The 27,608-nt window shown below is 39.6% G+C and overlaps 1 protein-coding gene across 2 annotated transcripts in view; it reads left to right on the top strand.

Moving 5' to 3' along the window:
• The window catches only part of CUL4A (cullin 4A), a 40,166-nt gene extending 21,570 nt beyond the window's left edge, over window positions 1-18,596 (top strand). For both annotated transcript variants that reach the window (XM_086770191.1, XM_086770200.1), the window contains 10 exons: window positions 1,974-2,166; window positions 3,561-3,665; window positions 6,448-6,558; window positions 6,890-6,975; window positions 7,991-8,098; window positions 9,348-9,461; window positions 10,704-10,809; window positions 16,986-17,158; window positions 18,035-18,187; window positions 18,485-18,596. In XM_086770191.1, coding sequence (XP_086626317.1) covers window positions 1,974-2,166; window positions 3,561-3,665; window positions 6,448-6,558; window positions 6,890-6,975; window positions 7,991-8,098; window positions 9,348-9,461; window positions 10,704-10,809; window positions 16,986-17,158; window positions 18,035-18,187; window positions 18,485-18,580 — 1,245 coding nt within the window. In that variant the 3' untranslated portion in view covers window positions 18,581-18,596. The remainder of the gene's footprint in view (window positions 1-1,973; window positions 2,167-3,560; window positions 3,666-6,447; window positions 6,559-6,889; window positions 6,976-7,990; window positions 8,099-9,347; window positions 9,462-10,703; window positions 10,810-16,985; window positions 17,159-18,034; window positions 18,188-18,484) is intronic.
• Window positions 18,597-27,608: the final 9,012 nt, after the last annotated feature.

The raw sequence follows: 27,608 nt of genomic DNA, 5'->3' as shown, positions 1-27,608 counted from the left end.
TCCCGATGTGGTAGTTCTCTTCTGAGTTGCCCGTGTGTATGTCAACCTTCAGGACTAAGTGCATAACATCAGTTCATTTCAGAGGTGCCTTTCCTGCACGCTCATGTCTTGAGTTCTGCATGGCACACCAGTGACCAGCCCACACGTGTGGGACATAGTCTCCCCTCTGTCCCCAGAACTGAGGCGGAGTTCGCTCCACAGAGTGTCGTCCAGTGTCCCCAAATGCAGTCTAGGATCCATAGGCAGCTGGGTCAATTGAACACCTTGCTGTGCCTGAGAGGGAATATTTTTCTTCTTCCATGCTCCCAGATCACGTTCCTGACTTAATCCTTGTGCTGCCTGCCACTGGATAGACTCTTTTGTGATCTATTTTTAACACAGTACCTGGGCAAGGTCAGTTTTATGCCAGATTTAGTGAGCTGAAGAGGCTCTCAGAAAAGTCCTGGTGCTGGCCCAAGGGAAGAAGCAGGAGTTTGGGACAGGCAGGAAAATAAAGGAAGGAAGACCAGAACCTCTCCTTTCACAGTGGCAAGTTGTTAAGTTTGCTTATCATACCTTATGGCTTGCAGAATCAGACCTTTTATGGCTTTATTTTTAAGAAATTTTTTTACAGACTCAAAAAGCTAGAAACTGTTTTCTATAGTGTCAGTAAATCTTCTCCTTTCAACCATTCTGTATGACAGAATGCATTAAAGTGAAGTTTCAAAAATTTAGCTGTTATCTTGTGAGCCAGTGTAAGAAAAAGCACAGAGAGCATGCCAGCTTACTGGGGTGAAGGTCTGTGCTCTACTGTGGTCATCTTTTAACGATTTCAGGTGTGCCACTTACCTTTCTGTACCTTGATTTGCCATTTGCAGAATGGGAGAAATGTCCTGCAATTTCTGAACATAACCAATAGAGACTGTGAAATGTCTGGATGCTGTGTTAATGAAGGGGAAATTCTGTTAAGTGTAAGATATGGTGGACTGGATGATCTTCAGAGGTCCTTTCCGACCCAAACATTTCTGTGATACACATACTGAATCTATTTAAATCTGTTTGTCTTGCTTCACTGTGAAATGTTACTTGAGAAAGATCTCAATGAAAGATCACAGTGGATAATTAGATACTGAAGCAGAAGTTCTGAGATTTGGGAGGGGTTTCCCTGTCTCTCTTTGACCGTTGTTGTGACTAATATACTTTAGTTGACGAAAACACACCGACTGAATACTGTTCTGCTGTTACTGTGCAGATGTTCCTCTTTCTCACCTTGGAAAACTGGTCATTCTGTCTAGAGCGCTGATCAGTGTTACTAAGCAATTGTAAATTGTCTGATAGATTCAAATCCTCCCTTGCAGGATATTTTGGTTCACTAGATAAATGGTATTGTATCTCTAACTTTAAGAAAATAAATGGAGGAACAAAACAAAAGTCAAGTCAAGTCAGTGGCTGCTTCTTGCAAATGGAAAAGTTTTGTTTTATTGCAAGTCAGATAGATTTGGGTTTTTTTGCTTGGAAGCCCTTGCTGAAAGAGAAATCTTGGAGTGATGAGCAGTGGTTGAATTTTCACTACCTTTTCTGTCAATAGAGCTGACCAGTGGATTTTAGAAAAATAGTGCAAAGTTTCTGATTACACTTAACGTTTCTGAGGCAGTTTCCATATAATTTCTTTTACATGAATCATGTAGTTTTGTATCTAACTGTAAACTTGCACATCATACAGTCATGTCTGCTGTGTATTTTTTTTTTTAGCTTTTGTCTTAAATGTGTATAATCTTTAAATCAAACGCTAATGTTTGAAATCCATTAGTTTGTGTCCGGTTTTTTATTTTAAATTTCAATGCATCTCATTTTTTGAAAACTTGAAGTCACATACGTAGTTCTGTAAAAAAGTTATTCTTTCTAATGATAAAGTTTATAAGGGTCAATGTGTCTGTTGGGGGAGATAGGTAGCACTCTAAAGTATTTTATTATCAAAAGTGTTTGTTTTACAGAACTTTGGGACAACAATAGTGGTTAATCCTGAAAAGGACAAGGATATGGTGCAAGAACTACTAGATTTTAAGGATAAAGTGGACCATATCATAGAAGTGTGCTTTCAGAAAAATGAAAAATTTATAAACTTGATGAAGGAGTCCTTTGAAACATTTATCAACAAGAGACCAAATAAGCCTGCAGAATTGATAGGTACACAAATATTTTTCTGTAAAATATTTCAAAAATCTATAGAAAGCATGATAAGACAATGCTGCTGAGTGTGCTAGTGCAATAGTGATGCAGTACGCATTCTGCTTTAGGAGACTTGGTTTTGGAATATGAGGCAAAATTTAACCTGAGAGCATTGTGGGTCCGAAAGGCTTGGTTGTGCTATTAGGCGTGCACGCAGCGTCCTGACGGAGCATGCCAACTCCTGCTGTCCCTGCGGTCTGCTTCCTGCAGTGTGCCTGGTGCTAACAGCTGCTCAGAGAGCGTAATAATGCTAATGCTACGAGTGGAATAAATGGTCAGGGGGAAGAGTAGCTGTGGCCAAAAAATTAGAAACATTTTTAATCGTGGTAGTAGAGGAGTTCTTTGAATGTTACAGATATCTCAGAAAGGAGTCATTACAGACCATCTACCTTGAAGGCTGAAGCTGGGAGAACAATTTTAAAGCCTTCAGATACAAGGAGTTTTAATAGAGGGGGAAAATGTCATTATCTTGAAGGGGGAACTAGTGCTCATTAAGAGGAGAAATAATGAAAACATCTTAAAAGTACTGGATTTATCCCTGGTCTGGCAAAAGCTGTTCTGACTCTGTTTTGCCTGCAGCCACTGAGGCTGTGGCATTTTACAGCAGGAGAGATCCCACTTCAAAGTTATTTTTCTTTTCCTCTGTACATCCTTTTGCCTTCATTCAACTTATTTTGTAGCTTTCTTCTAAAACCAACTTTATGTAGGACAAATTGCACAACCTAGTGCTATAGGTTAAAGCCATGATACGAGCTGCTGTCATTTGTGCATTGTGGTGTTTCAGCTCCTGCAAAGGTTTCCTCCTTATGCAGAAGGCTGGATACTAATGTGGCTTAATAAATACTTAGCTGAACTCATGGCTTAATCTTTCTGGCATTCTGAAGCTACTAACTTGAAAGCATTGCTTCTGTTTAAATTTTGATATGCTCCTACCAAGGAGCATGAGGGACATGGTAAAGGTCTACAAAATATAGTCCTTTTGTTTTGTTTGTTTCTGTTTCTGATAAAACACATTCATATGCATTGTATGCTTCCAAAACATTGTCTTTCAACAAGTAATGTGCTTGCTATGGATATAACACAAAATGTGGGAACTCTTAATGCATTACTTTTATTTATTTTACTGTGGTGTTTTTTTTTTTCCTTGGATGGTTCCTTTTTGTGATGTTTTTCCATTATAACAGTAGTACAGTAGGGCTCTATCATTCTACTGAACATAGGGATGGGAAAATAGAAAATTTAGCACTTATCCTGTATTTTAATATATATTAATATTTCAAGTGGGAGGTGCTTAAGTTGGTGATTTTAGAATTTTTTTTTTTAAGCTGTTAAACTGTTTTATTTATTTGTAGCAAAATATGTGGATTCCAAGTTAAGAGCTGGTAATAAAGAAGCTACAGATGAAGAGCTGGAAAGAATCCTTGACAAAATCATGATCATATTTAGATTCATTCATGGTAAGAAATATCTGTTCACAGTTCATGCGATTAAAACCATTTTCCTTGCGTCTAACAGAACTGAATGTAAGAGATCTTTTTTAGCATGAGTTTCTGGTAGGCTTGGTATTAAATTCAGGTTTCCTTACATCTGAAGGAGCATAATAAATACACTAGAGAGGACAAACTTGTCCTATGGATACTGGCAAGTTACAGACCTTTTACAGTCTGTGAGTGGAGACCTAAGGGTTAAGGGTTGGTACAGATTTTCTCTTCCCTGCCCACCTCAGTATGTCCTAGGTGCAAAGTACATGAAAACCTAGCAACTAATGACTTGTCTCTTCTCCCGGTGGCTGAGAGTGAACACAGAAGAGAGCTCAGAATGATGGGTGAAAATGCTATTGCTGTGTTTTGCTGCCTTTGAAATGCACTTCCCTAATGTATGTCCCTATCTGAGCAAAACCTTTGAATGTGTTAGGAGGATTTTTTTTATTATTATTTTTTTCTAGATTAGATGTCAGAAAAAATACATGGTTGAGTTCAACAGAGATGCGTGGTCACTCTTTTGAGGGAAGTGAGACATGTATGCTGGGCTGGGGTGAAATAAGCAGGAACTCCCCAGTTCTGTATTAGTTTGTTCTGAGAGCTGTGGGGTTCTTTCCTCATAAAATCTAAAACAAGTACAATATAATGGGAAAGCAGACAAGAAACCAGTCATAAAGTACTATCATTTGCATCATGATTTTTGTCAGATGCAAAGGGTTTGGATGGTGACAGTGAATGAAAACAGTATCACTGGCAACTTGTCAGCCTAAGAGATTAATTTCTGTTAATCTGAAATTTGACGAACTCTTTTTCTCTTAATGTTTTTTTTTTTTTGTAATACTGAACTATAAGTGCAAATTTCTTTTGAAATATCTACTGCGTACTTCCAAAAGCAGATGATAATTAGTAGTTAGGTTCTAGGCATCAGACTTGTTAACAGTATCTTGATGCTGTTTCATAAAACAGCATTTTACCAGGGGCCAAGATGGAGAAGAAAGAGTATCAGAAGAATTGCTACATTAGAAGGTGTTTGCAAGGAATTAGCAGGGGCTACTCTAGGCAGCGCAAATAGTGCCTTGAGTTACAATGAATTTCTTCCTCTTAAAAGTGAAACAATTTGCTGATATCTTTGCACTATCAGTAGAAAAGATTTGCAGAAGCTCTGGTTTAAGGTGTGAAAGTTTGTGGGTGCCTGTATGACTTCTTTATTTCAAAAGGCTATTGGCAAATCAAGTGAGAAGACTTCTGTCAATTTTTCTTCCCCTTAGGCTTTTAAAGATTATTTCTTTAATACAGAGAATCGTAGAATGGTTTGGATTGGAAGAGACCTTTAAAGGCCATCTAGTCCAACCCCCCTGCAGTAAACAGGGACACCCTCAACCAGATCAGGTTGCTCAGAGCCTCATGCAACCTGGCCTTGAATGTTTCCAGGGATGGGGCATCTGCTTCTCTGGGCAACATTTTCCAGTGCTTCACCACCCTCATCATATTTTTTTTTTCTTATGTCTAGTCTAAGTCTACCCTCTCTTAGTTTAAAACCTTGTCCTATCGCTACAGGCCCTGCTAAAAAGTTTCTGCCCGTCTTTCTGATAAGCTCCCTTTAAGTACTGAAAGGCCACAATAAGGTCTCCCCAGAACTTCCTCTTCACCAGGGTGAACAACCCCAACTCTCTCAGCCTGTCCTCATAGCAGAGGTACTCCAGCCCTCTGATTGTCTTTGTGGCCCTCCTCTGGACCCGCTCCAACAGGTCCATGTCTTTCCATGCTGAGGGCTCCAGAGCTGGACGCAGTACTCCAAGTGGGGTCTGTTGAGAGTGGAGTAGAGACCTCCACCTGTTGGCCATACTTCTTTTTGATGCAGCCCAGACCTTCTGGGCTGTGAGCACACGTTGCTGGTTCATGTTGAGCTTTTCATCCCCCAGTACCCACAAGTCTTTCTTGGCAGGGCTGCTCTCAATCCCTTCATCCCCCAGCCTGTATTGATACTGGGACTGCCCCAGCCCAAGTGCAGGACCTTGCACTTGGTCTTATTGAACCTCATGAGGTTCACATGGACCCACTTCTTGAGCTTGTCCAGATCCCTCTGGATGGCATCCCATCCCTCAGGCATATTGACCGCACCGCTCAGCTTGGTGTCCTCTGCAAGCTTGCTGAGGTTGCTCTTGATCCCATTGTCTAGGTCATTGATGAAGATGTTAAACAGTACTGATCCCAGTATGGACCCTTGAAGGACACCACATAGGAACCCTTTTTCTTTTTTTAATTTGAAGAAATCAGAGCACTGGAGGGAGAATAAATTATTCTAGGGTCCAGAAGAATAATGTGATTTGTAGCTGACCTAATGGGAAATACAAAGCAGCCCACATTCCTAGAGAGGGGAAGAAAAAAAAAATTTGGAAAATATGTTAAGAGAATAACTACATACAAAAAGAACAAGTTGCCTACATGTTTTTCTTTGCTGTTGCATAGCGAATATTCTTCTGCTGATCAACAAAAATCATAGAATGGTTAGAGTTGGAAGGGACCTTTAAGAGTCATCTAGTCCAACCTCCCTGCAAGGAGCAGGGACATCTCCAACCAGATCAGGTTGCTCAGAGCCCCATCCAACCTGGCCTTGAATGTTTCCAGGGATGGGGCACCCACCACTCTGGGCAACCTGTAATGCAAAAGGCTTGTGTCACAAACCTGAAGTGCAGTGATGCAAATAGAATGCATTATTTCAGTTGTATTTTATTTTTTTTTTCCAATTTCCATACAGGTAAAGATGTATTTGAGGCGTTTTATAAGAAAGACTTGGCCAAAAGACTGCTGGTTGGGAAAAGTGCATCAGTAGATGCTGAGAAGTCCATGTTGTCAAAGCTTAAACATGGTAGGCATCTTCATATATGTTAACTTTTTATTACTTTTTGGCATGTAAATTGGAATCCATATTTTGTCATGGTTATTTTCTCAGTTTTTAAGTAGTAGCTGAGCATATCACAGCTTTCATTGCACTCAGTGAGAACTATTGGTCTGACTTCTTAGATATGTGGCCGGTTCATTTAATGTACCTACAGAGGAGCAAAATCCTTAAAACCTGTACCTAGTTGTAGGTGCTCTGGGCTCTGACAAATCTGGCTCAACTGTGTCAGGTTAAACCTTTATTGCTTGTTCTGTGCTTCTTTGTAATCGTGAGATCTTTGCTTTAATTTGTGTGACAGAATGTGGCGCTGCTTTTACCAGCAAACTGGAGGGCATGTTCAAGGACATGGAACTGTCAAAAGATGTCATGGTTCAGTTTAAGCAGGTACATTTAGCTTGTGTTTGTGTGCTAAATTTTCAGTAGTGATGGGAAAGCACTTAAAGGTGTTATACCTTGAATTAAGCTAAAATAAAATGAAACAGCTTTTGAGCAGGTCCTGTCATAGTAACAGAGTCTGTTTTATAGTTCTGTTTATAGACCAGAATTTATTTATTGTGTATCTATTCAGAGATAGTCTTATTTTATAGTTTTTATTTGTTTCCTTTTTAAGTAAATTACAGTCCAAATACCACATAGTAATTTAGTTGTCTAACATATTAAAGTCCATATCCCTTCGTTCTTTAAACTGTTGCTGCTCTGATAAATTCTCTGTGAATTACCCACACCAGAGAAACTCCTTGAAGTTTCCCTAAGTGCACAGAAACTGTGTATGTCTCAGCCCCAAAGCTTCCAACCTGTTGGTGACTGAGAGAATGCCCGGAGGAAGTACTGTACATGCTCACCCTGTTGTTGCAGTTCTCCCTGGGTACCTGTTTATAGAAGACAGGATATGGGGGTAGAGATCTGACCCAGGACACCTTCTCCTGTAATAAAATACTCTAGTGACTTTTCTGTCCCAGACTTTGCAGCCTGGCTTGACTGATGCTATGCTCAAGTGATAAGAGAACGTGTTGTCTAACAGTCATGTTGAAGTCCCAGGGGATCCTTTGGATCTTACAGTTCTTGCCCTGGCTTCTGATCAAAAGCTTTTCTTTTGCTTTATTTTCATGTTGCATTGAAGTTCCTTTGACTTTTAATACCTTGTAAAGACAGTGGTCTAGGATACCTCAAGATATGTTGTACTTTTCTTTTTACTTCCAACCACTTGCCATGTTTTGAAACTGGGGATGGGAGCAATAAATAGTAATAAAGTTAAAAATCTTTTAATAGAGCATGTCGAAACAAAGATGTGGCCTGTAGGAATTTTTCATCATTCTACCAACTTTAAGTTTCTAATTTAAGTATATATATTTTCTAATTTAGCATGCAAACAATGCTTTCTTGTCTCTTTTATCTTCAGTATATGCAGAACCAAAGTGATCCAGGAAATATAGACCTGACAGTAAATATATTAACTATGGGGTATTGGCCAACTTACACGCCTGTGGAAGTCCACTTAAATTCAGAGGTTAGTGTTTGAATTCTCCTTTTACATGCACTTTACAGAGTGAAATCATAATCACTATCACTGGGTGAACTAATGCCCTTCATTTAATGCTTTTCTGCTAGATATTTAAGGGATTTATCTCATTTTAAAGATTCAAAAATTGCAAAAAATAATATGTCATGTATAAAATCCACTTTTTTTTTTTCCAGGCAAGACTGGAAAATTGTTTCACTTAATAAGGTTTGGGGTTTTTTTACCATAATAATAATTATTATTATTAAGTATTAAAATAGAATCAGTGTCCTACTTAACATTGCAGTCAAGCACATAACTGGACCTAAATTTAGTCAATCTTTAACTACATTAGGTGGGCATTTTGATCTAGCCAATAGTTACATTACTGCACATTCCTATTTTTTTTTTTTTTTTTTGCTAAGATCCTCTGTTCCCTGCAACATGTCATGCAAAACTAGCCCCTGTCTTTAAATGACATTTGCCTGAAAAAAAAAGATTGCTTCCAATTTGAGAAATTTTTGGAAAGCTCCTATCGGTAGCAATTTAAGTAGAAATATTTGGAATCCTGTTTTCTGCAATACCTTGCTTGTTCTGAAATGTGGGAAACATTTCAGAGGCCAAAGGTGGCAGCAAGGTTCCCATTCCGTTCAGAAGACGTGGAAGCTTTTGCACTCTTGTTCTTGTAGCATCTTTTTGTCAGTAGCAGACTACTTTGGAAGGATCCAACCTGATCAACACATCATGAAAATGGAAGGGTAAAACCCCCTTACTTGGAAGTAAGAGGATGTAAAGTACTGGCATCAGACTTGAATCTGTATAGGACAAGCTAAAGGAAGAACTTGGGAGCAGATGGTAATAGTCAGTGTACAGGTGTGAGATGTGTGGTTTTTGTCCAGTGACTTCTTGGTCAGATTCAAAGTCCAGGACTAAACTAAGATTTATTTTTGAGGTTTAAAACCTTTGCAGGGGGGTTATTTTACTTTTATTCAAAACAAACAAACAAAAAAGAAGGAAAAAAAGGAAATTAAAAGCTTTTTTTTTTTTTTTAAACTGAGACTTTCTTTTGTGCATAATAGTGCCAGTGTACTTAAGAGCAGAATTTTGCTCTTTGGATTTAGTTTCTCACACAAAAACACTTATTATGAAACATTGTTGAGGAGAATAAATAAATTAGTTGTGTGAAATCATGAATATTACTGCACTGGTATAACACTAATCAATGTTTGGTTTTTTTTTTTCTTCCTTTGCTTTACAGATGATAAAGCTTCAAGAGGTATTTAAAACCTTTTACCTGGGAAAACACAGTGGTCGAAAGCTTCAGTGGCAAACCACTTTAGGGCATGCCGTCCTAAAGGCAGAATTTAAGGAAGTAAGTTTTCTTGTTTAATGCTTAGCCTCTTGGGATAAAATTTAAGTAAATTATTTGGAATCTAGTCATGTATTGTCGTTTTTTTTGTAAAGGTAGTAACATTTCTGTGGAGGAACAAGCACAATTCAATGCTGTAATTTTGTATAGAAAGTAGGCTTTTTATAATTAAACTGAAATACTGCCTACCTAATGGAAGACAACAATGTGATACCTTTTGGTAACATTTGTTTTTCTTTGATATTAACTGTTGCTTATTCAAAGTAAGTTGTAATAAAGCAGGAAATTAATGAATGAAAAAGAATGCAGCATCTTTTTATTTTTAATACGGAATTGTTTTGATCATAGAAATACTGATGATGCTTTTAGTACACATCACTGATACAAAAAGAGACTGAAGGGTATTAGTCATGTAATGACTGTGGTTAAAATTTAAATGCTTGTTGAATTATTTAAGTCTTAAATAACCACATTGTTTCTTAATGTGGTTTTGTTTTGTCTCATGGAATACCTTGCCTTGCTAATAATGCAGCTTAACTGAGCCACAGTAAAGACAAAAAAAAAAAATCCTGAATTCTTTTATTAACTTATTGTGAATACGAAACTTAGAGGTGTAGACATTATGTAACACTAAGATGGATAACTTTGTAGCTGTAGATTGACAGAAGTGTTTACATCTGAAGAGTCTATGTAATTTATTGCCTGCTTGTGCAAATATTGTGCTACTGATAATACTGTCATTCTGTATCATAACAAAGGAGAATTATCTTTTGTTTCTTTCATATTTGATCCAACATCAAGATTTCTTTTGTTTCAGTTTGCTCATCTCTATAAAAAGAAACTTGGGTGAAATATGAATAGATTCGCTATTGATGGCAGCAAAGACAGAATTTCATATACTGTAATTAAAATAAAGTAAATCATGTGAAATAAATACAAGGCCATTCTAATGAGCTTGTCTGTGTGCTGTACTGCTACTGTTAGAGCAGAAAAAAAAAAAGAGGTTTTAAAAATATCCTGTTTCCTTGATACTGCATTCAGGCAGATTCTTCTGTGTGCTAGGCATTCTAAAATGCACATCTCTTCTTCTAAAAAAAAAAAAAAAGAAGAAATGCACATCTCTTCTTCTAAAAAAAAAAAGAAGAAAAAAAAGAATGTGTAGCTTCTGCAGCTTGTCAGATTTGGGGGATACAATAGAAAATGCTTTGAATATTACTTCTAATTATTGGATATTTCTTTTTTTAGGGAAAGAAAGAATTTCAAGTATCGCTCTTTCAGACATTAGTGTTGCTTATGTTTAATGAAGGAGATGAATTCAGTTTTGAAGAAATTAAAATGGCTACTGGTGTAGGTAGGAAGAATACTTTTTGATTCTTAAATTTATTCATTCATTATGACTTGGTATGTAAAGACCTAATTATAAGAAATTTGCCATGACCATTAGGACAAACTTGATGAGCCAATAGCATATAGACACCAAAAGAGATGAGGAAAACACTCTGCTGGTCCTTCCTAGTGTAGATAAAATAGAAGCTTCACAAAATTAATAGTAAGAGCTGTGTAGAATATTGGTACTACTAACGACCTATTTGATTTACAAAATGTATCATTCCCATTCTTAAAATTCAACTGGTGATAAAGACCGTTGTGTGTACAGATTATTTTTGTTCTGCTACAGTTTCAAATACTATATTTTGAAAATTATCTATTGTAGAATGCTGTCATTTTGCGGTAATTCATGAGAGGCTGTTCTGAGAGCTTGCCTACCTGTTTTCCATTACTGTTGCTGGAGTGCCCTATTTACAATAGGTCTGATTTGCTAAGAGCAGCAGTGTCCTGTAGGATGTAGACTTTGTAGCTCACTCCCTCTGGGCTGGATACCCTAAGGCAGAAAGGATAAATAAAACTGAGGAGACGTACAGTTTCCTTTTTAACCATGTGCAGTATCTGCCTTCTGTGTTCTTATGCTCTTGGGTGATTTCTAAAAAATTTTTACACTTCCTTGAAATAGTTACAGCCATTAACATTAAAAATGATGATGCTATCATCTCTTCACTCTCTGGAACTTTGGCATCAACCAGCAGGTCATACCCAGTAGCCCTCTACATGTTGCATCTTAAGATCAACCCAATACAGCAACTGCTGAACGAATATTTGAACCCATAAAAGTACTAAAAATATTGTAAATATATTTACTAAAATACTGTAAAATGAGGATATTAAGAATCTCAGTGGTTCAGAATGATGTGTTGCAGAAGGCAGTACAGCCCAGGTGCTCCAGTTTCTCAGTGTCAGTTCTTCAAGTTGCTTAGTCATCCACTCCATTAAGGGAGCTGAAGAAAACTCATGCCAGTGTGAATGATAAGCATCGGGATAGTCCGGAGAGGCTCGTTAGGTCAGAGTGCAATGGTTACAAAACAAACATTAAGTCCATGAAAGCCTGATCCAGATCCTGCTTTCTCATCTTGTATCGCTGTATCTCAGAGCTTGAGTTCTGGCTGCTTGACAGCAACAGATAAAATCTGCTGCATGGAAATCCATTCCATTATAGCACAATAGAAAGGATTTCAGTAGACTGTTTTTAAGGCAGCTGGCTAGAATTGGTATTTGGGAGCTACCTATATTATGTTACGTTATTGCACTGAGTGCCATGTCTGTGTTTCAATCCCCTATGGGGAAATAGTGTAGGAATGCAGGTAACGAGGACAGTTCATGGTCCACGGGTTCCCGTGGGGCCAGGATGGATGACATAAAATCTCTCTCTTCCCAGGCTCTACCTACACAAGGCATTTGGAGCTGCTTTAGAGAGGTTCCATTCCCACCTAGCAGTCTCCGTACTTCTAAAGCTTCTAAAGAAGCTCTTATGGCCAGAAATGCTGTCAGAAATAGGTCCCACACTGCGTCCTTCCTGCCTCCTGCTACTTGGATGATCCTTTCTCTCAGCAGTGCTCTGCAGAAGGCTGGTATCCTGGCTACCTGAAAAAGAACAGCAATTCAGTTATTAGAAGAAGTAGCTGAATTTGTGATGCAACTGCTTAGTGAATTGACCTTTAAAGGCAGACGTGCTGACAGCCAGACTCTCAGAGACCACCCTGGATGAACCAGGGGTCCTGGGTCCTGTGTGCAAATAACAGGATGTGGTAGAAATCCAAGAGGGCAAAACTTGGGCATTAAGGTTGCCATAGAAACGGTTTCTAAGTGTTCTAAACACCATGTGCAGGGCTAGACAGGCAGAATTGCAATGTATGCTTGAATAAATGATGTATGGAAAAGGGCCTAGATTTACTAGGAAGCAGGAAAGCCTTTGAAACAGGGGGAACCTGGTTAGTTAGTGGGCTCCAATTAAATTCAAAAGGAGTGAAGCTGCTGGCACATTTGAATGTTTTAGAAAATCTGTAGGGTTTGTCAGATTTCTCCCTCCACCATCTAAAATTAACACAGTGGATCCAAGAAGAGTTCAGAGAATGGGAATAAAGATGGAAGACATGGAACAGCTTCTTTAAAAGGAACAGTTGTATGTGGTAGGGCTAAACTAAATAAATAAATTTAAAAAAAAACAACAAAAAAACCCACTAGAGGGCAAAAAAAAAACCAAAAAAAAAAGCTCATAGTGGTGAAAACTTGCAACATGCTGTTTAAAGCTGGTAGTTTACAGAATTCAAGGGGACAGATTCAAGGAAGAGCAAAGCACTGAAGGTTTCTCAACACACAGAAACCACATCTGGCTTAGGAAGTCTGTGAGCCCTAAGTGACTGGAGACTTAGACAGCAGTAGGAGGAGGAGAGGAGGAAGAGCAGGGAAGTGTGGAGCTGTATTAGCTCTGCTCTTATATGCTGCCCTATGCTTACCTGCTCGTGACCACTGCTGGAGGCAGGATGCTGGGCGATAGATGGACCTGAGCCAGGGTGCCTGTTCTTCCGTTCTAAACTAAACCCTGAAAGGAATACTGAACCTCACAACTCTGAAGAATTGGCACTCACCACTTCCTTTACTTGGGTGTTCACATGTGCCAGCTCTTTCTGGGAGGTAGTGGAAGCCTTGTGCAGTTTTTAGTTAATTAACATTTGTTTATGTTGAGACCCTGTTACAAGATGTTACCCAGTCTTTGAATAATTGGTGTTTGCCGTGGAAGAGTTCAGAGGGTCACGTACCTGCTTGTCGCAGTTCAGCCCCAATCGGGATCAGACTACACAGTCTCTCTCTCACTCCCCCCACCCTCCAGTGGGACAGAAGGGAGAACTGGTAAACAAACAAACAAAAAAAAAACCACCAGCAAAAACACGTGGGTTGAGATTGAACAAAAAGTAAATTTAACAGCAATAACAAAAGAAAACAAAACAGTGATGGAACACAAATATAGTATAATGGCTTACAAAAAATCTCCACACCTGGTTTCTTCCAAGTAGCAGGAGGCTCCCTTCAGCACCCTCTTCACTTATATACTGAGCATGATGTCAGATGGGATGGAATAGCCCTTTGTCTAATTTGGGTAAATTAACCCCAACTGTTAGCTAATTAGTTAATTATCCCAGCTGGGTGCCTCAGCCATAGGGGCTACCAGCTCCAGTTCTCCACCTGGCTCAGGTGAATATTAACTCTATCCTAGCCAGAACCAGGACAGTGCTATAGGGCAGAATAAAATATTGCAAGTTGAAGTGTTGGTAAAGGGTTTAGAACAGATGAGTAAATTAGGCCACCGCCAACTGAATAGTATTCGCCTGGAAGCTTTACAGCAGTCTGTCTGAATTGTAATTGAAGTGAGCCTTGGTGCAAGCTTGACAAGAGTAATGCTATTATATTTTTTTTTATGTTCATGGGGTAATTCTGCAGATTACTAAAGGGTAGCAGGTCTGTACTGGGAAGAACAGAATTAGTAGGCCCATGGATAAGCGTACATTAGGGAAGAGCCAGCATTATTTATGTGATGCATGATTTTCCTTTCAAATTGTTTGAGAGAGTCAGCAAGCATATGCACAATCAAAATTGTGCACTTGGCTTTTAAAAAGTTTTTTATAAGAGCTTCTCACAAGCTGTAGAATGAACTAAATTTTCGTGGCTTGAGAGGAAAGTTCCTCTTAGGGGTGAATAACTAATTAAAAGACAGAAAACAACAGATAGAAATGAAATGGGCAGCTTTCATAGGGAATAAAAGCTCTTACTTGGGATCCATAAAGGTGAGGACACCATAAAGGTGATCATAAGTTATATTCTCCTTATTTATTATATTCCTGTGGAAGTCTTGCTATAAAAGCATCATTAATAATGTACTGGAATGAGATGTGAAGCATTTGGGATTTTCCAGTGTTACAAAAATGTTTGGCAAGTTTGGTACTCTTCTCCTGTTGAAGCAGCTTTAGCAGTGCTTCCACGGGGATCCCACAGGTCTATCGGCCATGTCTCCCTAGTTCCCTTGCTGACTGCAGCAGAAGATAGGGCCAGCCAAATAAATATTTGTTTGTTTCACTTAAGAGTCATACTGAAGTTAACATAACTAAACGACAAGTCAGTATGGCAGAAACCAGTAAGATGGCATGACTTAAAACTTTCAATCACTTAAGCAAGCATTTTCACAAAATAAAACTTAGGAATTTGTGTTCAGCGCTGTACTTAGCAGGATAGGACAGCCACGTCCAGAGTTCCAGTTCTTTAATACGTCTTTCATACATTAATTATCTACCATATATATTTTACAGAGGTGAATATGAGATATTTTGTGGTTCTCTTGTCCAGACACTTATTCATTTAAACAGCTTCAGCATTAGCTATATTGCTGTGTTTACAGTATTACAAGTTGGTTTTGTAAATGTCTTGCACTTAAAGTAAGCGGGTGTCTAGATAGCAAAAATCCTGTGCATTGAAACAGTTTGGGCAACTGGTCTCTACATGCATTTCAGACATTGTCTGTTGTATCTTTATATTCCATTCCCATGTAACACAAAATACATAGATTTTGGGGGGTCAAAAAGTCACACTTGTAGGAATTTTCCTCAGGCTAAACAGAAGAGTACCTCATGGGCAATTATGACATTACTGAAAAAAAAAAACAACCTCAAACACAATATCATATGGATTTTAGTCCCTTTAGGATATCACTGTCTTCATCTGCATTAACTGGCCATAGTTGGAACTTGTGTTTTCCAGTCACTGTTACAATAAATTATCGCCAGTCTCTTTAAAGAGATGGGATTGTCTCTGGTACCTTACTGCAGTTAGGCAATGCATAAACTGTCACTCAGAGAAAGAACGGTTACCTTATCTTTTATAACCGTGCTTACTTGAGATGTGTTGTCCAAATATACTCCGTCTTTTTATCTGCCTTTCTCATTATCAAGAAAGCCTCTCAGAGCTGTAGTTTTTCCTTTTACTTCAGTGATTGATAGGTAACTGCGGATTCCTTCCCTTTGGCATACTGTAACCTGTGACTTAGCACGCAGGGCAGAAGCAAAGCTCCAAAGTATACCGAGTGTTTTTAACAGCATCCTTCATTTGGACAAAACCACAACTTATCAATCTGCGTGTTTTGAAGCTGAAACACCCAAAAAAATGTGAAACATCATAAATGCCTGTTTGGTCAATGTGGTTTAAAGTTTAGCTTTTTTTTTTTTTTTTTTTTTTTTTTTTTTTTAGTGATCATAGAACAGCTGGAAGTTTTAAAAAAGGAAAATGTCACTCTGTGTGAAAGTTGAAGTATTTTAGAAACAATAATAGTGTTAATCTTTTACTCAGTTACATTGCACTTCAGCACGAGATTGCAAAACCTTTCTTTCAATTCTTAGACTAAAACTCTGTGCAGGAGATCCGATGCATTTGGTGATAACTTTATATTGTGAATAAAAGTATTCTAGAGACTGCAGAGACTGTTTTAATGCCAAATCTTGATACAAGACTTTGCAACATAATTATTAGAATGTTTTAGACTTCATTTTATCTACTTGTCCAAATGCTTTTAGCTTTAAATCTGACTAGAAAAAATTTTCCTCACCCACTTGTTTCTACTCCTTTCCTGTTGTGGGGGAAGTTTGTGACTATAATAGCTGTCAGCTCTGTCTTCTCACAAAACATCTTCCTATCCACTTAGACTTCTTTTCTTTTTATTATATATTTTCTACCGTGTGTTAAAAATAGCGATGAAGTCTTAAAATGAGTGGCTTGAGTTTCTTGTCATCAACTGATTTCTTTTTTTTCTTCTGAAGTCCTGTTACTACCAAACAAAACTAAAGCAATAAAACCAGGCTTGTGTTTCAGAAAAGATTTCACAGTAACTACTTTTGTATAGAAAGCTCACTGAGGTGAGCCTGCATCTGTCTTCCTGACACGTACAATTCTGTGCATGCTCTCAGCATGTACCAGTGAGAGATGTGAGACCATGCTTGAAGGCTGTAAAGTGTTACCTAATTAGAATGAAGCTGGAAGAAGGCATTAACAAAACAACAGTAACTTTTCAATTGTATTTCTAGGTTAATCACATGAAACTCTTGATGTTAATGTTTCATTTTGCTTTCTCCCATACTTTGAACTTCTTCACAGAGGACAGTGAATTAAGAAGAACCTTGCAATCTTTAGCTTGTGGAAAAGCACGAGTATTGATTAAAAATCCAAAGGGCAAGGATGTAGAAGATGGAGATAAGTTCATCTTTAATGGTGATTTCAAGCATAAATTGTTTAGAATAAAGATCAACCAAATCCAAATGAAAGAAACAGTACGTATTTATTTTTTGCATTCATTTAGTTTATGTTAACTGTTTATCCACATGTGTGTCCCACATGGAGAGACAGAATCTCTACATTTCCTGTCATAGTTTTTGCATATGGAGAAAGGAAACAGCTACTTAATTTCTTTGGTAGTCAGGATGACTCGCAGAGGCAATAAAGATTTAAAAACTCACTGAAATTGAAACAACTTAGGTTCCTTCCTGTGCTTGCAAATTCAAATATTTGTTTATATATTAAACTGATAGGATCTTGTAGATATTTCAGTCCATCTTAGAAGTTTTTATGGTATGGCTGAAGCGTTGGTACTACATTGAACTCATGAATCAGATGTCACCGTGTCACGTCTTTTCTTTATTTAGCGGGTAAGAGAGTTGTTAAAGACCAGGTTGTCTCTGGTTTTGCAGTGGATGTATTTGTTGTACTTGAATCCCAATTCATGACACAAGGTGACATGTTTTAATTAAGGCTGAGTTGTTTCCTTTTTGCCTTTGCATATTAAAATCCCCAAAAGTTAAATTGGAGTTGAGTAGTTTGGTACAGAAGACTTCTGTATTTGGGCTGTCAAATTGTTACGTGTTCTCTCAAAACTCTGAAGTAAGTTTTAAGATTTAGTTTAATTTATCAAATAGATTTAAAATAAGGTGTACGCTATTTTTTCTTTGCGTTATCCTTAATTCAGCTTGCTTTTTAGCAGTACATTTCAGAATCACTTAGTTCTTAGCACTCAGTCTCAAAGCATCTGTCTCAAAGATGAGTAAGTATACATGAGTTTCCTTTCATTGGAAAGGTTAACTATAGAAATATAATTGATAAAAAAATAGCAAAAAAGGTGAAATGATTTGTGGTGTTGTATTGTTCTTCAGGTCGAGGAACAGGTCAGCACAACTGAAAGAGTATTTCAAGACAGGCAATATCAGATTGATGCTGCTATTGTACGAATAATGAAGATGAGAAAGACTCTCGGTCATAATCTCCTTGTTTCTGAATTGTATAATCAACTGAAATTTCCCGTAAAGGTAAGTGATTTTGGTTTTCAAACCATCCTAGGATTATGTAAAAATATGTAATTCATTTTTCCATTCAGCTGGTCCATAACAGTAAAAAATGTGAAATATGTCTGAATCAAATCCAGAGATTAAGGTATTAAAATGAGTATGTGAGTAGAAATAAGCCAGAGTATCAGTAGGAAATTATATTTTGAAATTTACGACGGAGCATTTTCTTATGTAGCTGTTAGCAGTTCTGTTTTTTAAAATGTAATATAAATGCAAATATATTTTAAACCGGATTACTAACCTAATATTTTCTTGTAGCCTGGAGACTTGAAAAAGAGGATTGAATCTCTCATTGACAGAGACTATATGGAGAGAGACAAAGACAACCCCAATCAGTACCACTATGTTGCATAATGGAGAGGAAATACTTTTACTTAAAAAAATAAACAACAAACCCAAAAAATAAAAACCAAAATCATCTGCATATATCTTCAGGACACCAAATACCTATGCTGTTCCAGACTTTCCTTTTAGCAGATTTCAGGTTGATGTATATTATTCAACCAGCTGCATGCACTGCTGTGGAAGAGAAGCAAAATGACATGTTGATTGATCATCCTTGCCAAGACTCCTTACAAATTTTAAACATCATGTTTTTATTTCTTTTAGTTACTCTCTTGTTCTTTTGGGTTCTTCAAAATTTAGTTTTACTGTTTTGTCTAACACTGTCATTGAAGTTGGATGGAAGGGTAACATTGCCTGTGTGAGAAATACTTCTGTGACGGATGCAAGTCTGGTTTCTTCATTTATGTGTTCCCAACTGCATCCATGAAGACCCTATATGCTGCATTCTTTAGCTACAGTGACAACTTGGGTAACTTTTTAAAAACACTTATGCACAAGCAGTGTTGCTGAAATACACTGAATTTTTGAAATTATGCACCATGAAAACCCTTCAACTTGTGTTCAGTTAATTTTCTTTCAAATTATTATAAACTTCAGTCTGGTTTGAATAAATCAGGTTTTGAAGTGAGATCCTTGAAGTGCCAAGAGGACAACTGTGTTCATGTGTGTAGTGAGTTGTTGGATTATTTAGCTAAGATATGGATTATTATTTTATTACTACTTCTGCTGGCTTGGGTGGCAAAGATTAGATCTGAGTCAGAGGCCCTACCTCATTTTAGGGCAACTGGTCTTTTATCACTGTTTATGTAATTGCCGTAACATTTAGTTTTGCCTTTAAAATAACATACAGGGAACCTACTGTACAGCGTGCTCCACTTTAAAAATAAAAAAAACCAAACCAACTTTTTTTTAAAAAAAGACTTTTATGGTCTCGATATTGTGAAAGCATAGTTTTGTGTCTTGAAAGACTAAGGATTTTGTGAGTACTTTGTTACATATTGTATATATGTAAGTTGATTTGATTAAAAGAATGAAAGACCCTGTAGATCTGTTAGATAATTGTAACTGTAAGGAAGACGCCTTTTGTGGTAATACTTGCAAGACTCTGTTTATTTTCCAAATTTGCATACTGGTGTGTTTCATTCTGAAAATGAGCTACCAAAGGAGTTTTGATTGTGGCATAAATGAGAATTTAACTGAGCAATATTTTCTTGAAAGATACCTTATTAAGTTTATGTAACATGGGGTTTGTGCATCCATTAAAAGACCACCACCTCTTCTTAAAGTAAACATTGCTAAGACTTGACATCTTGTGGATTTACACATTAAAGTCCTTATTCTGTCATCTGGTGTCATTAATAGTGTTGCATTCTTCTGAACTATTTTTGTTCTTTTTGTGTTTAGAAACTAAACACATTTAGTTTATTGTATTTAAAACATATTTAATATTGTAATTTAATGTAGACTTATTTTAATATTTGAATCTCCAGTTAATGCAAATAAAATCTTTGATGCATATTAAATATTAATTTCTTAGCCTTTGTGAGACTATGCCACTTCAGTTTATTTCTGCAGTTTGTTCTTTAGTGTTAATTGTACCATTCACCTTGTAAATCACTTTCTGTGTATGTGGAGGCCGATCAGATCCATCTTACTAGACTTCTAAAACAAAAAGGAGTATGTGCCTCACAGAAATGTCACAGGCAGAGGTTTTGTCCACACAGAAGTAGTCAGTAGTATGTAGTAACTGATACAAAGCAGTGAATTGCAGAACCATAGAACGGTTTGGGTTGGAAGGGACTTTTGCAGATCATAGAGTCCAACACCCACCCACCAACAGGGTTATCTTTCACTAGATCAGGGTCCTCAAAGCGCCGTCCAACCTCACCTTGAACACTTCTCCAGTTTACTGTCTGCTCACATTTGAGATCAGAGCTATACATACATTAGTTCCTCCTTACCTTTCAGTTTCTCTGCTACTCAGTAAATTATCTGTAAATGAAAAAAGGAACATGGTTAATCAAGCCAAAAAAAAAAAAAATTAATCCACCCAAGTATCTGGAATAAGTAAAAATTTCAACCTAATCTGCATTTCACTTAGGGGCACCCTGCATTTCCTGTCTCAGTTTAGCTCTGTCCCACTAATCCCTATTTCCCCAGAGCCAATTTTCAAAGTGTTGTGTCTGATGCTAGAGCCAGCTCTCACAGGCAAACCTCTGCAAAAGAGTTCACCTTGCCAGCAATATTAGACAGTTCTTGTTTGCTTGAAATACTCTTGCATCTTCTCTCTGCCCATCCAGCCATCTTACTCTGGCAGTGGAGCAAGGAACTGCCTTAGCGAGTCTGAGTAACAACCAGAGGCAGGTGTGGTTTCATAAACAGAAGCAGTCTTTTCAGGAATTAAAAAATTTAGCTGTAGTGCCACCTTTAATGCTGTCTGGCACTGTCGTGCATCCTCTGCTCATCCACCTTCCACAGTGCAGTCACCCAGCGATGCACCTTGCAGCCTCCACGCCCTTATACTTGTGCTGGTGCTGGCCTGACACTGGATCCAAAACTAAAATGCGCATGCACTGGGGAGCAAGAGAACAGGGTCACCACACCCTGCAACCGCAGTGACAGTTCAGCCTGTTCCCTCTCCATCCAGAGGGAGAAGTGGCTGTACAGCCTACTCGCACCAGCCATCCCCAGTGTGTTTTTCTAGTCTGAGACCCCTAGATTTCCCCTGAGCTGCAGGAATTTGACTAGAACCTCACCTATCAAGCCTGAACTGGAACAGCCCGACTATTTCCGTAACACGTATCGGGTTGATATGCAACAGACCTTATTTCAGCTGCTTCTTACTACTTAAGAGCATCCCTGAAATGGGGATAGAGGGGGGCTTTATAGACCAGACTTGCTAATATACACTCCTTTCTGTGTGCAGTTTCACAAATCTGCATTCAAAATAGCTCTCGGAGGAAAAGCTTCGTTGAAGTGGTAACAATGGTGCTGGCCATCACAGCTTGGGTCCCACAAAACCATGGCTTGAGCATTACATATAGCAAAGGACCAAACCAGCCTGCAAAATGTGTACTGCCTTCCCTTTCTGAACCCCAACTTCCTGGTTCGATGCTTTTAAACAACAGACTAAAAGCAGTGGTGTTATCCTGGAGATTATTGCAATGGTTCTGCCTTACAAAGCAATGCTAATTGATTAAAAGGGCTGAGACGTGCAGTTTTTCTTAATTGCCATACACTAGAACTCTTTGGCCAAATTACTCTGGTATAGCAATTAAAAATCAGCTGTTCCACGAGTAGTGAAAATAATGACGTCTGTCTTTCTGTGATGTATGCCTTCGTCCCCTACTTATCGTGCCCCCCACAAATAACCTCAAGCAGCAGTACTGCAGAGGGTTTTTCTGCTTCGTTCTGCCTTCCTGCTCATGGGAGCATTGGTTTTGTTGTCCTTTATCCAGCTGCTGATCTTCACCCATCCCCTTACATCCTAAACTGACAGAGAATGTAATGATCTCTGAGTTTTTTACTCTTCCAAATTGGTCTGAAAGTGGTTTCAGGGGTTCAAAAGCTATGGGAAAGATGGACAGGCCAGGTGACTGACTCATTTTCTCAGGTCCTCATTTTTAGTTTGATGTCCTCAGATTTCTCTTCCTGGGATTCTGTATGTGCTGAACTGAACAGGTAAGCAGTTTGTTTCTTACTCAGCATGGTGATCACTTCTTCATAGCAAAATAGCTGCATTTGACTGCTTTTTGATACCTGGTGATAGAATTTGGCTGCGCATTGAGTCTCTGCCAGTTGTTGGTTTGATGCCAGCTGTTTGGTTCACACTGGCCCCTGGGTGTATTTGTGCCCACAGGGCAGAGGTTGCTAAACATTTCTTCCTGGAAGATCACACAGTGGTGAAGACATCAGGCTGTAGCAAAGTACCAGATTTCCTCTGTAGTGCATCTCTTTCAGAAGATGTCTTGAAAACTCAGATCTTGGCAATTCAGCATCCTTGGAACAAACTGTGTAGCAGCTTCTATGGAATGACAAAACTAATAGCAGGAATCTGGGATCTGGCTAGAGGGTGTCCAATCTTACCAAACCCCTCCAATTTATCTTGAAACTTTCTAATTCAACTCAGTTTAACTTAAAACATTCAGATACCTCATCCAGACATATGTTATATGTATTTAAAAAGCAATTTTCCTAAATGTGATGCACTGTCATCCAGCCCAACATTTCCTGAGAGAAAGCAATCCTAACAATGAATGCAGGCTGACGGCTGACTTCCAGATGCTTCCCAAGTCTGGCAATCACAGGTCTCCTTACCAGCCACCAACAGCCTCCTCCTCGTGTCTTCTCTTAATTTAACTTCTCCTGTATTCCTTTATCCAAACCTGGGTTTATAATTTAACTCTCTTGGTCTGCTGCAGCTTCTTTCTTCCTTTCCTTGGGCTATGCATCTTTGAAAAAAATATAATTACACACATTTCAGGCAACTTTAGTGCATCGATTTGTTATGCAGATAGACCTATTTGTAGGTTTATCATATTTGGCAGGTGTGTAAGGGAGAGTGGACTCTGTACTATAACCTTGGTTATCTATTCCTAGCCAGTCTCTTTAGAAATAAAATAACCCAGTGAAGTCAGATAATGTGCAGCAAAAGGCTACAGGAAAAATGGAATCATGTTTCATGAAAATTCATTCCTGGCAAAAATTCCTAACCTGTACTCTGTCTTCCACACTAGTACTCTGCCTTAACTTTGCACAACAGTTTTTATTGTAGTGACAGCTCCTAGATCTTGTGGGTATTTCCCATGGTCTTCTCCATAAGCAGTTGTCTTGGATGCAGGGCCAGGGGTGTACCATGGTTAATCTGGAACTGCGTGTGGGTTGCCTGGACAGCAGCTCTGTCAAACCAAACATGTATGGGCTGGATATGGACTACATTTCCCTCAGTGACAGCACTAATTTGGATATCCGAGCTTTTACAGAAGCTGTAACTTTATGTTTGTTTATGTCTTACCCTGCTATCAAGTTTGATTGATGTTGGCCAACAAGTTATTGGGCAGTGAAGCTGATGGCCAACATGGTTGCACAAGACTTGTTTCATTAGGAAAACAAGCTAACAAACACCCTGGTAGTATTTCTGCTGACAATGACATAGAGATTGGGTTTTATGCAGTCTCTACACCACTATAAAAGCTTAGTTAGCTAATGATCCGTAGCATGCAAGATCAACAGCATGGAAGATCAACATCATTCTCTGCTGGATAGCCGTATGTTCTTCACTTAACAGTTTATTGCCACAATACTGTTGCTTGATGCAAGTTACACATTGATATCAATTGGCAGCTATCCAAGCGTATGTCATTTTTCAATTTAGAGACACCAGTTTTCCAGTAGAGGGGCAGACTACTGCACAGCAAGTTTCAACCTGATGTTGGGCCTCCCTCTCTATTTTGTATTCTGGGAGACTTCAAGTAGTCCACAGATCTTCCTTCAGTCCCGATTCCAAAAACAGTGACCAAAAAATGAGAACAGATGATGTCCTACCTCCATTAACCTCAACTGCTTTGCAGATGACTCATTCAAACACTTGACCAGAGCTGTTCCTTGTGTCCTTTTTCAAGCTGACTAACTTCTGCTTTTGGCAATACATGGCAAGAATAAAGATTGCTAGAAGTGCTGCAGGGAAAAGCAAACAAACTAAAGCATTTCTGTCTCTAAAAATACACAGATAAAAACGCAGCATTAAGAAAGAAATGTCTATTTGTAGCAATAGCGTTGAAAAGGAAAGGCAGATCCCCAAGTGTTGGATACCTGGAGTACCAGGGGCACTTAGTGAACAATCCAGACCGAATGGAATTGTTATGTTTGTGAGCAGCAGGCCTCAAGGACATCACTGAAGCCGCTTGTGAGAAAGTACTGAAGCTGCCTGTAAGAAAGTACTGAAGCCACCTGTGAGAAAATAATGAGGCCGCCTGTGAGAAAGTAATGAAGCTTCCTGTGAGAAAGTAAACGAAGCAACCTTGAGAAGAAGGAAAACAGCTGGCATACGTGACTGGGGGCTGAATGTGAAGCAGGGTGCAGGTGGAGAGGGCCGTGCGCATGAACATAGAGACTTAACGAATCATATTTTAGCTAGGAGCGCGTGCATGATATAGTTAACCAATTAGTAGAGAGCTTGCGCATGATACGGAATTAGAAGGGCTATATTAACCGGGATGTATCAACAATAAATTGGCATTTGCTTGATCATATTGGTCGTCAGCAGTGTCCGTTACTTCCGCGTCAACAGGTGGCGCCCGAACAGGGACCCTCAGATCGGCGTTGGTCATCCCGACGGAACCGAAATAGGAAAAGAAGAGGGGGCGGAAGCCGGTCGAAGGCGAGTGCTGCCCCGGCACTCGGGAAGTCGCTATAGCGCAAAAAGGTACAAAAGGTACGGAGGGAATCTCGTCTTGGCCAGGCGAGCGGCCGGGGAGGAGATGGGGTCCACACTGACCAAAGAGGAGTCAGCAGTGGTTAAGCTCCTCCAACATATGCTCTCTATGAGAGGACTGAGTTATGACTCGGCCGTCCTAGAAGCTTTGCTGCAGTGGGCAAAGAAAAGGGAATTAATCTCCACAGTTGATGATGCTTTTGAACTCCCGACATGGGAGAAGATAGGAAAAGAGCTGTGGGATGAAAAAAGTAAAGGATCAAAGGAGGCGAGCAAACTCTCCACCGTGTGGAGGCTAATTAACGAAACATTGATAAGCATGAAAGCCGAACGTTCAGTTGCCACATCTGCTTTTGTGGCCTTAACTCCAGCCGGCAGGTCCACCTCCGCTACTAGCATGCCGTTCTCGGGTTTAACGAGCCCTGCCGCCGCCCCGGCTCGTGCTGAGGGTGGGGGGGTTCGAGTCCCAGCAAGGACTGCAGGAGCTGCAGCCACAGCCCCTATAACTATAGATATGCGGGCACCAGAGGGAAAAACTGCCAAAGGCTTTTCACCACCATCAGATGTACCACCGCCAGGCACCCCGCCACACTGCGCCAGTGCAGGCTCAGAGTCACGAGCCTTTTCGCCGGCGCCAGCAGCTCCGGTTTATCCCCCGTTACCACCTTCTTCCCTGCCACCACGGCGTGAGGAAGAGGGGGATGAACATTCATCCGGCTTGAAGGATGCACAGCTGCAAGAGACACTAAAAAGGCTAGAAGCCCTAGAGGTTCACCTAGAAGCGTCGCTGGGAAACTTGTCAACTCCTTCGCCTTTGCCACATCGAGACCTGCCAGCGTCCAACCTATTCGTTCCGAACGGAGCATCGGGTGAGATCAGTCTTTTTGCACCTTTGCAAGGGACGCCGGCGGGAGGGGCCGGGGTTTTGAATCCGATAGTGCAGTGGAAAGAGGTGATTCGAGGTGCTTTGATAGAAGGAGAGCCTTTGCCCATGGCATTTCCAGTTGTGACCAATAATACTGGGAGAAGTGTGTGGCAAGCATTAGACTGGAAAATATTGAAGGAAGCTAAAAATGCAGTTACTCAGTATGGGCTAAAATCATCATATACTCAATCTGTGTTGCAGCATATTTTTTTGTCACAGTTGTTAACTCCTTATGATATTAGAATGATTGTCCAGATGCTCTTGCTACCGTCACAGCAGCTGCAGTTTTTTCAGCAGACTGGCAGACTGCAACTCCTCGACAACAGGGTGATCCATTATTCGGGGTGCAAACTCAAATGCTGATGGGAGTGGGACCCTACACACGATCTGATTGGCAAGCGCAATTTGCTACCGAAGTGTTACAACTGGGCCAAGATTTGGCTTATAGAGCGCTTGCTAGGGTGTATGATGAAAAGTCCGGACCTGCCGTTACGTCAGTAAGGCAAGGTCCCACAGAACCATATGGGAAATGTATTGATCGGTTGCACACCGCAATTATGGCTCACCCTGATCTGGATGATGACATGAAAGCAAAGTTCTTAGATATGCTTGCCTTTAATAATGCTAACAAAAAAAAAAAAAAAAAAAAAAAAAAAAAAAAAAAAAAAGCCTAAGAGAGCCCTTAAGAGCCCTTAGTGTGCTGCCAAAAGGATCTAGTACAGGGCAACTGCTGGAAGCTGTCGAGCGAATGTTAGAACAAGAAAAGGCTCCGGTCATGGTTGCTGCTGTAGGTGCAGCCGTTAAACCGTTGATATCAATAAAGCAGTGCGTGATTAACTGTCTGTAACCCCCATTCCCTCTTCCCGCCCCCCATCCCTGTCCCGCTCAGGGGTCAGGGGAGGGAGGTGGAGATGGTGTTGGGCCTGGGAGGAGGGAGGGGTGGGGGGAGGTTGTCTTGTTCCTGTTTTCATTATCCTGCTTTGGTTTTAGTGATGGTCTGTTTTTTGCCTGTAGCGGTGGCTTTAAGGATCCCTCCCTATTCTTGTCTTAAACCTCGGGTTTTAGTTTTCTTTCCTCCTATATGCCCGGGGCCACAGCCGCCGCCAGGCGCCCCCACCCCCCCGCCCCTGACGTGGTTAACAGATACTCCTGTCTGAGTCGAGCTTTGTATAAGTGGAAGGACCGTTCCCTCTTATAACATGGGGGAAGGGATACGCTCATGTCTTTACAGGAGCAGTAAACAAGTGGATCCCTGTCTGTCTCATCTGCGGGTATTTCAGAACATGTTTGATTGACCTGCCAGATACCGGTCGGACAGCAACTCTGTGTAAAACAGCAGCAACCACGAGTGCTGAGTGCTAAAACTACAAAAGATGGAACTTTTTGGGATCAGTAAAGATGGACTTCTGTCTATTTTTTAACTATTCAAGAACTAATGTTTCTAGAGGGGTAATGACTGTAAATGCTTTAAGATCTACACATTGCAACGACACAGCATGACGTAATCATGCGAGCACATATCAAAATCTAGACAGCATAAAAGACCTAAACGAAGCATACATAGCATTGAATCTGATTGCCAAGACAATACAGAGTTTTGGAAACTAAGTAAAATTATTGCTGCTTCAGTCTTTACACCTGGTGTGGCAAGTGCCTAGGCATTAACTATGCTAAATAAA

The sequence above is a fragment of the Chlamydotis macqueenii genome, chromosome 1, assembly GCF_036417535.1.
Source record: "Chlamydotis macqueenii isolate bChlMac1 chromosome 1, bChlMac1.mat, whole genome shotgun sequence".
In the NCBI taxonomy this organism is placed as follows: domain Eukaryota; kingdom Metazoa; phylum Chordata; class Aves; order Otidiformes; family Otididae; genus Chlamydotis; species Chlamydotis macqueenii.
The sequence above is the reverse complement of the archived record's forward strand: the minus strand, read 5'-3'. Positions and strand labels throughout refer to the sequence as shown.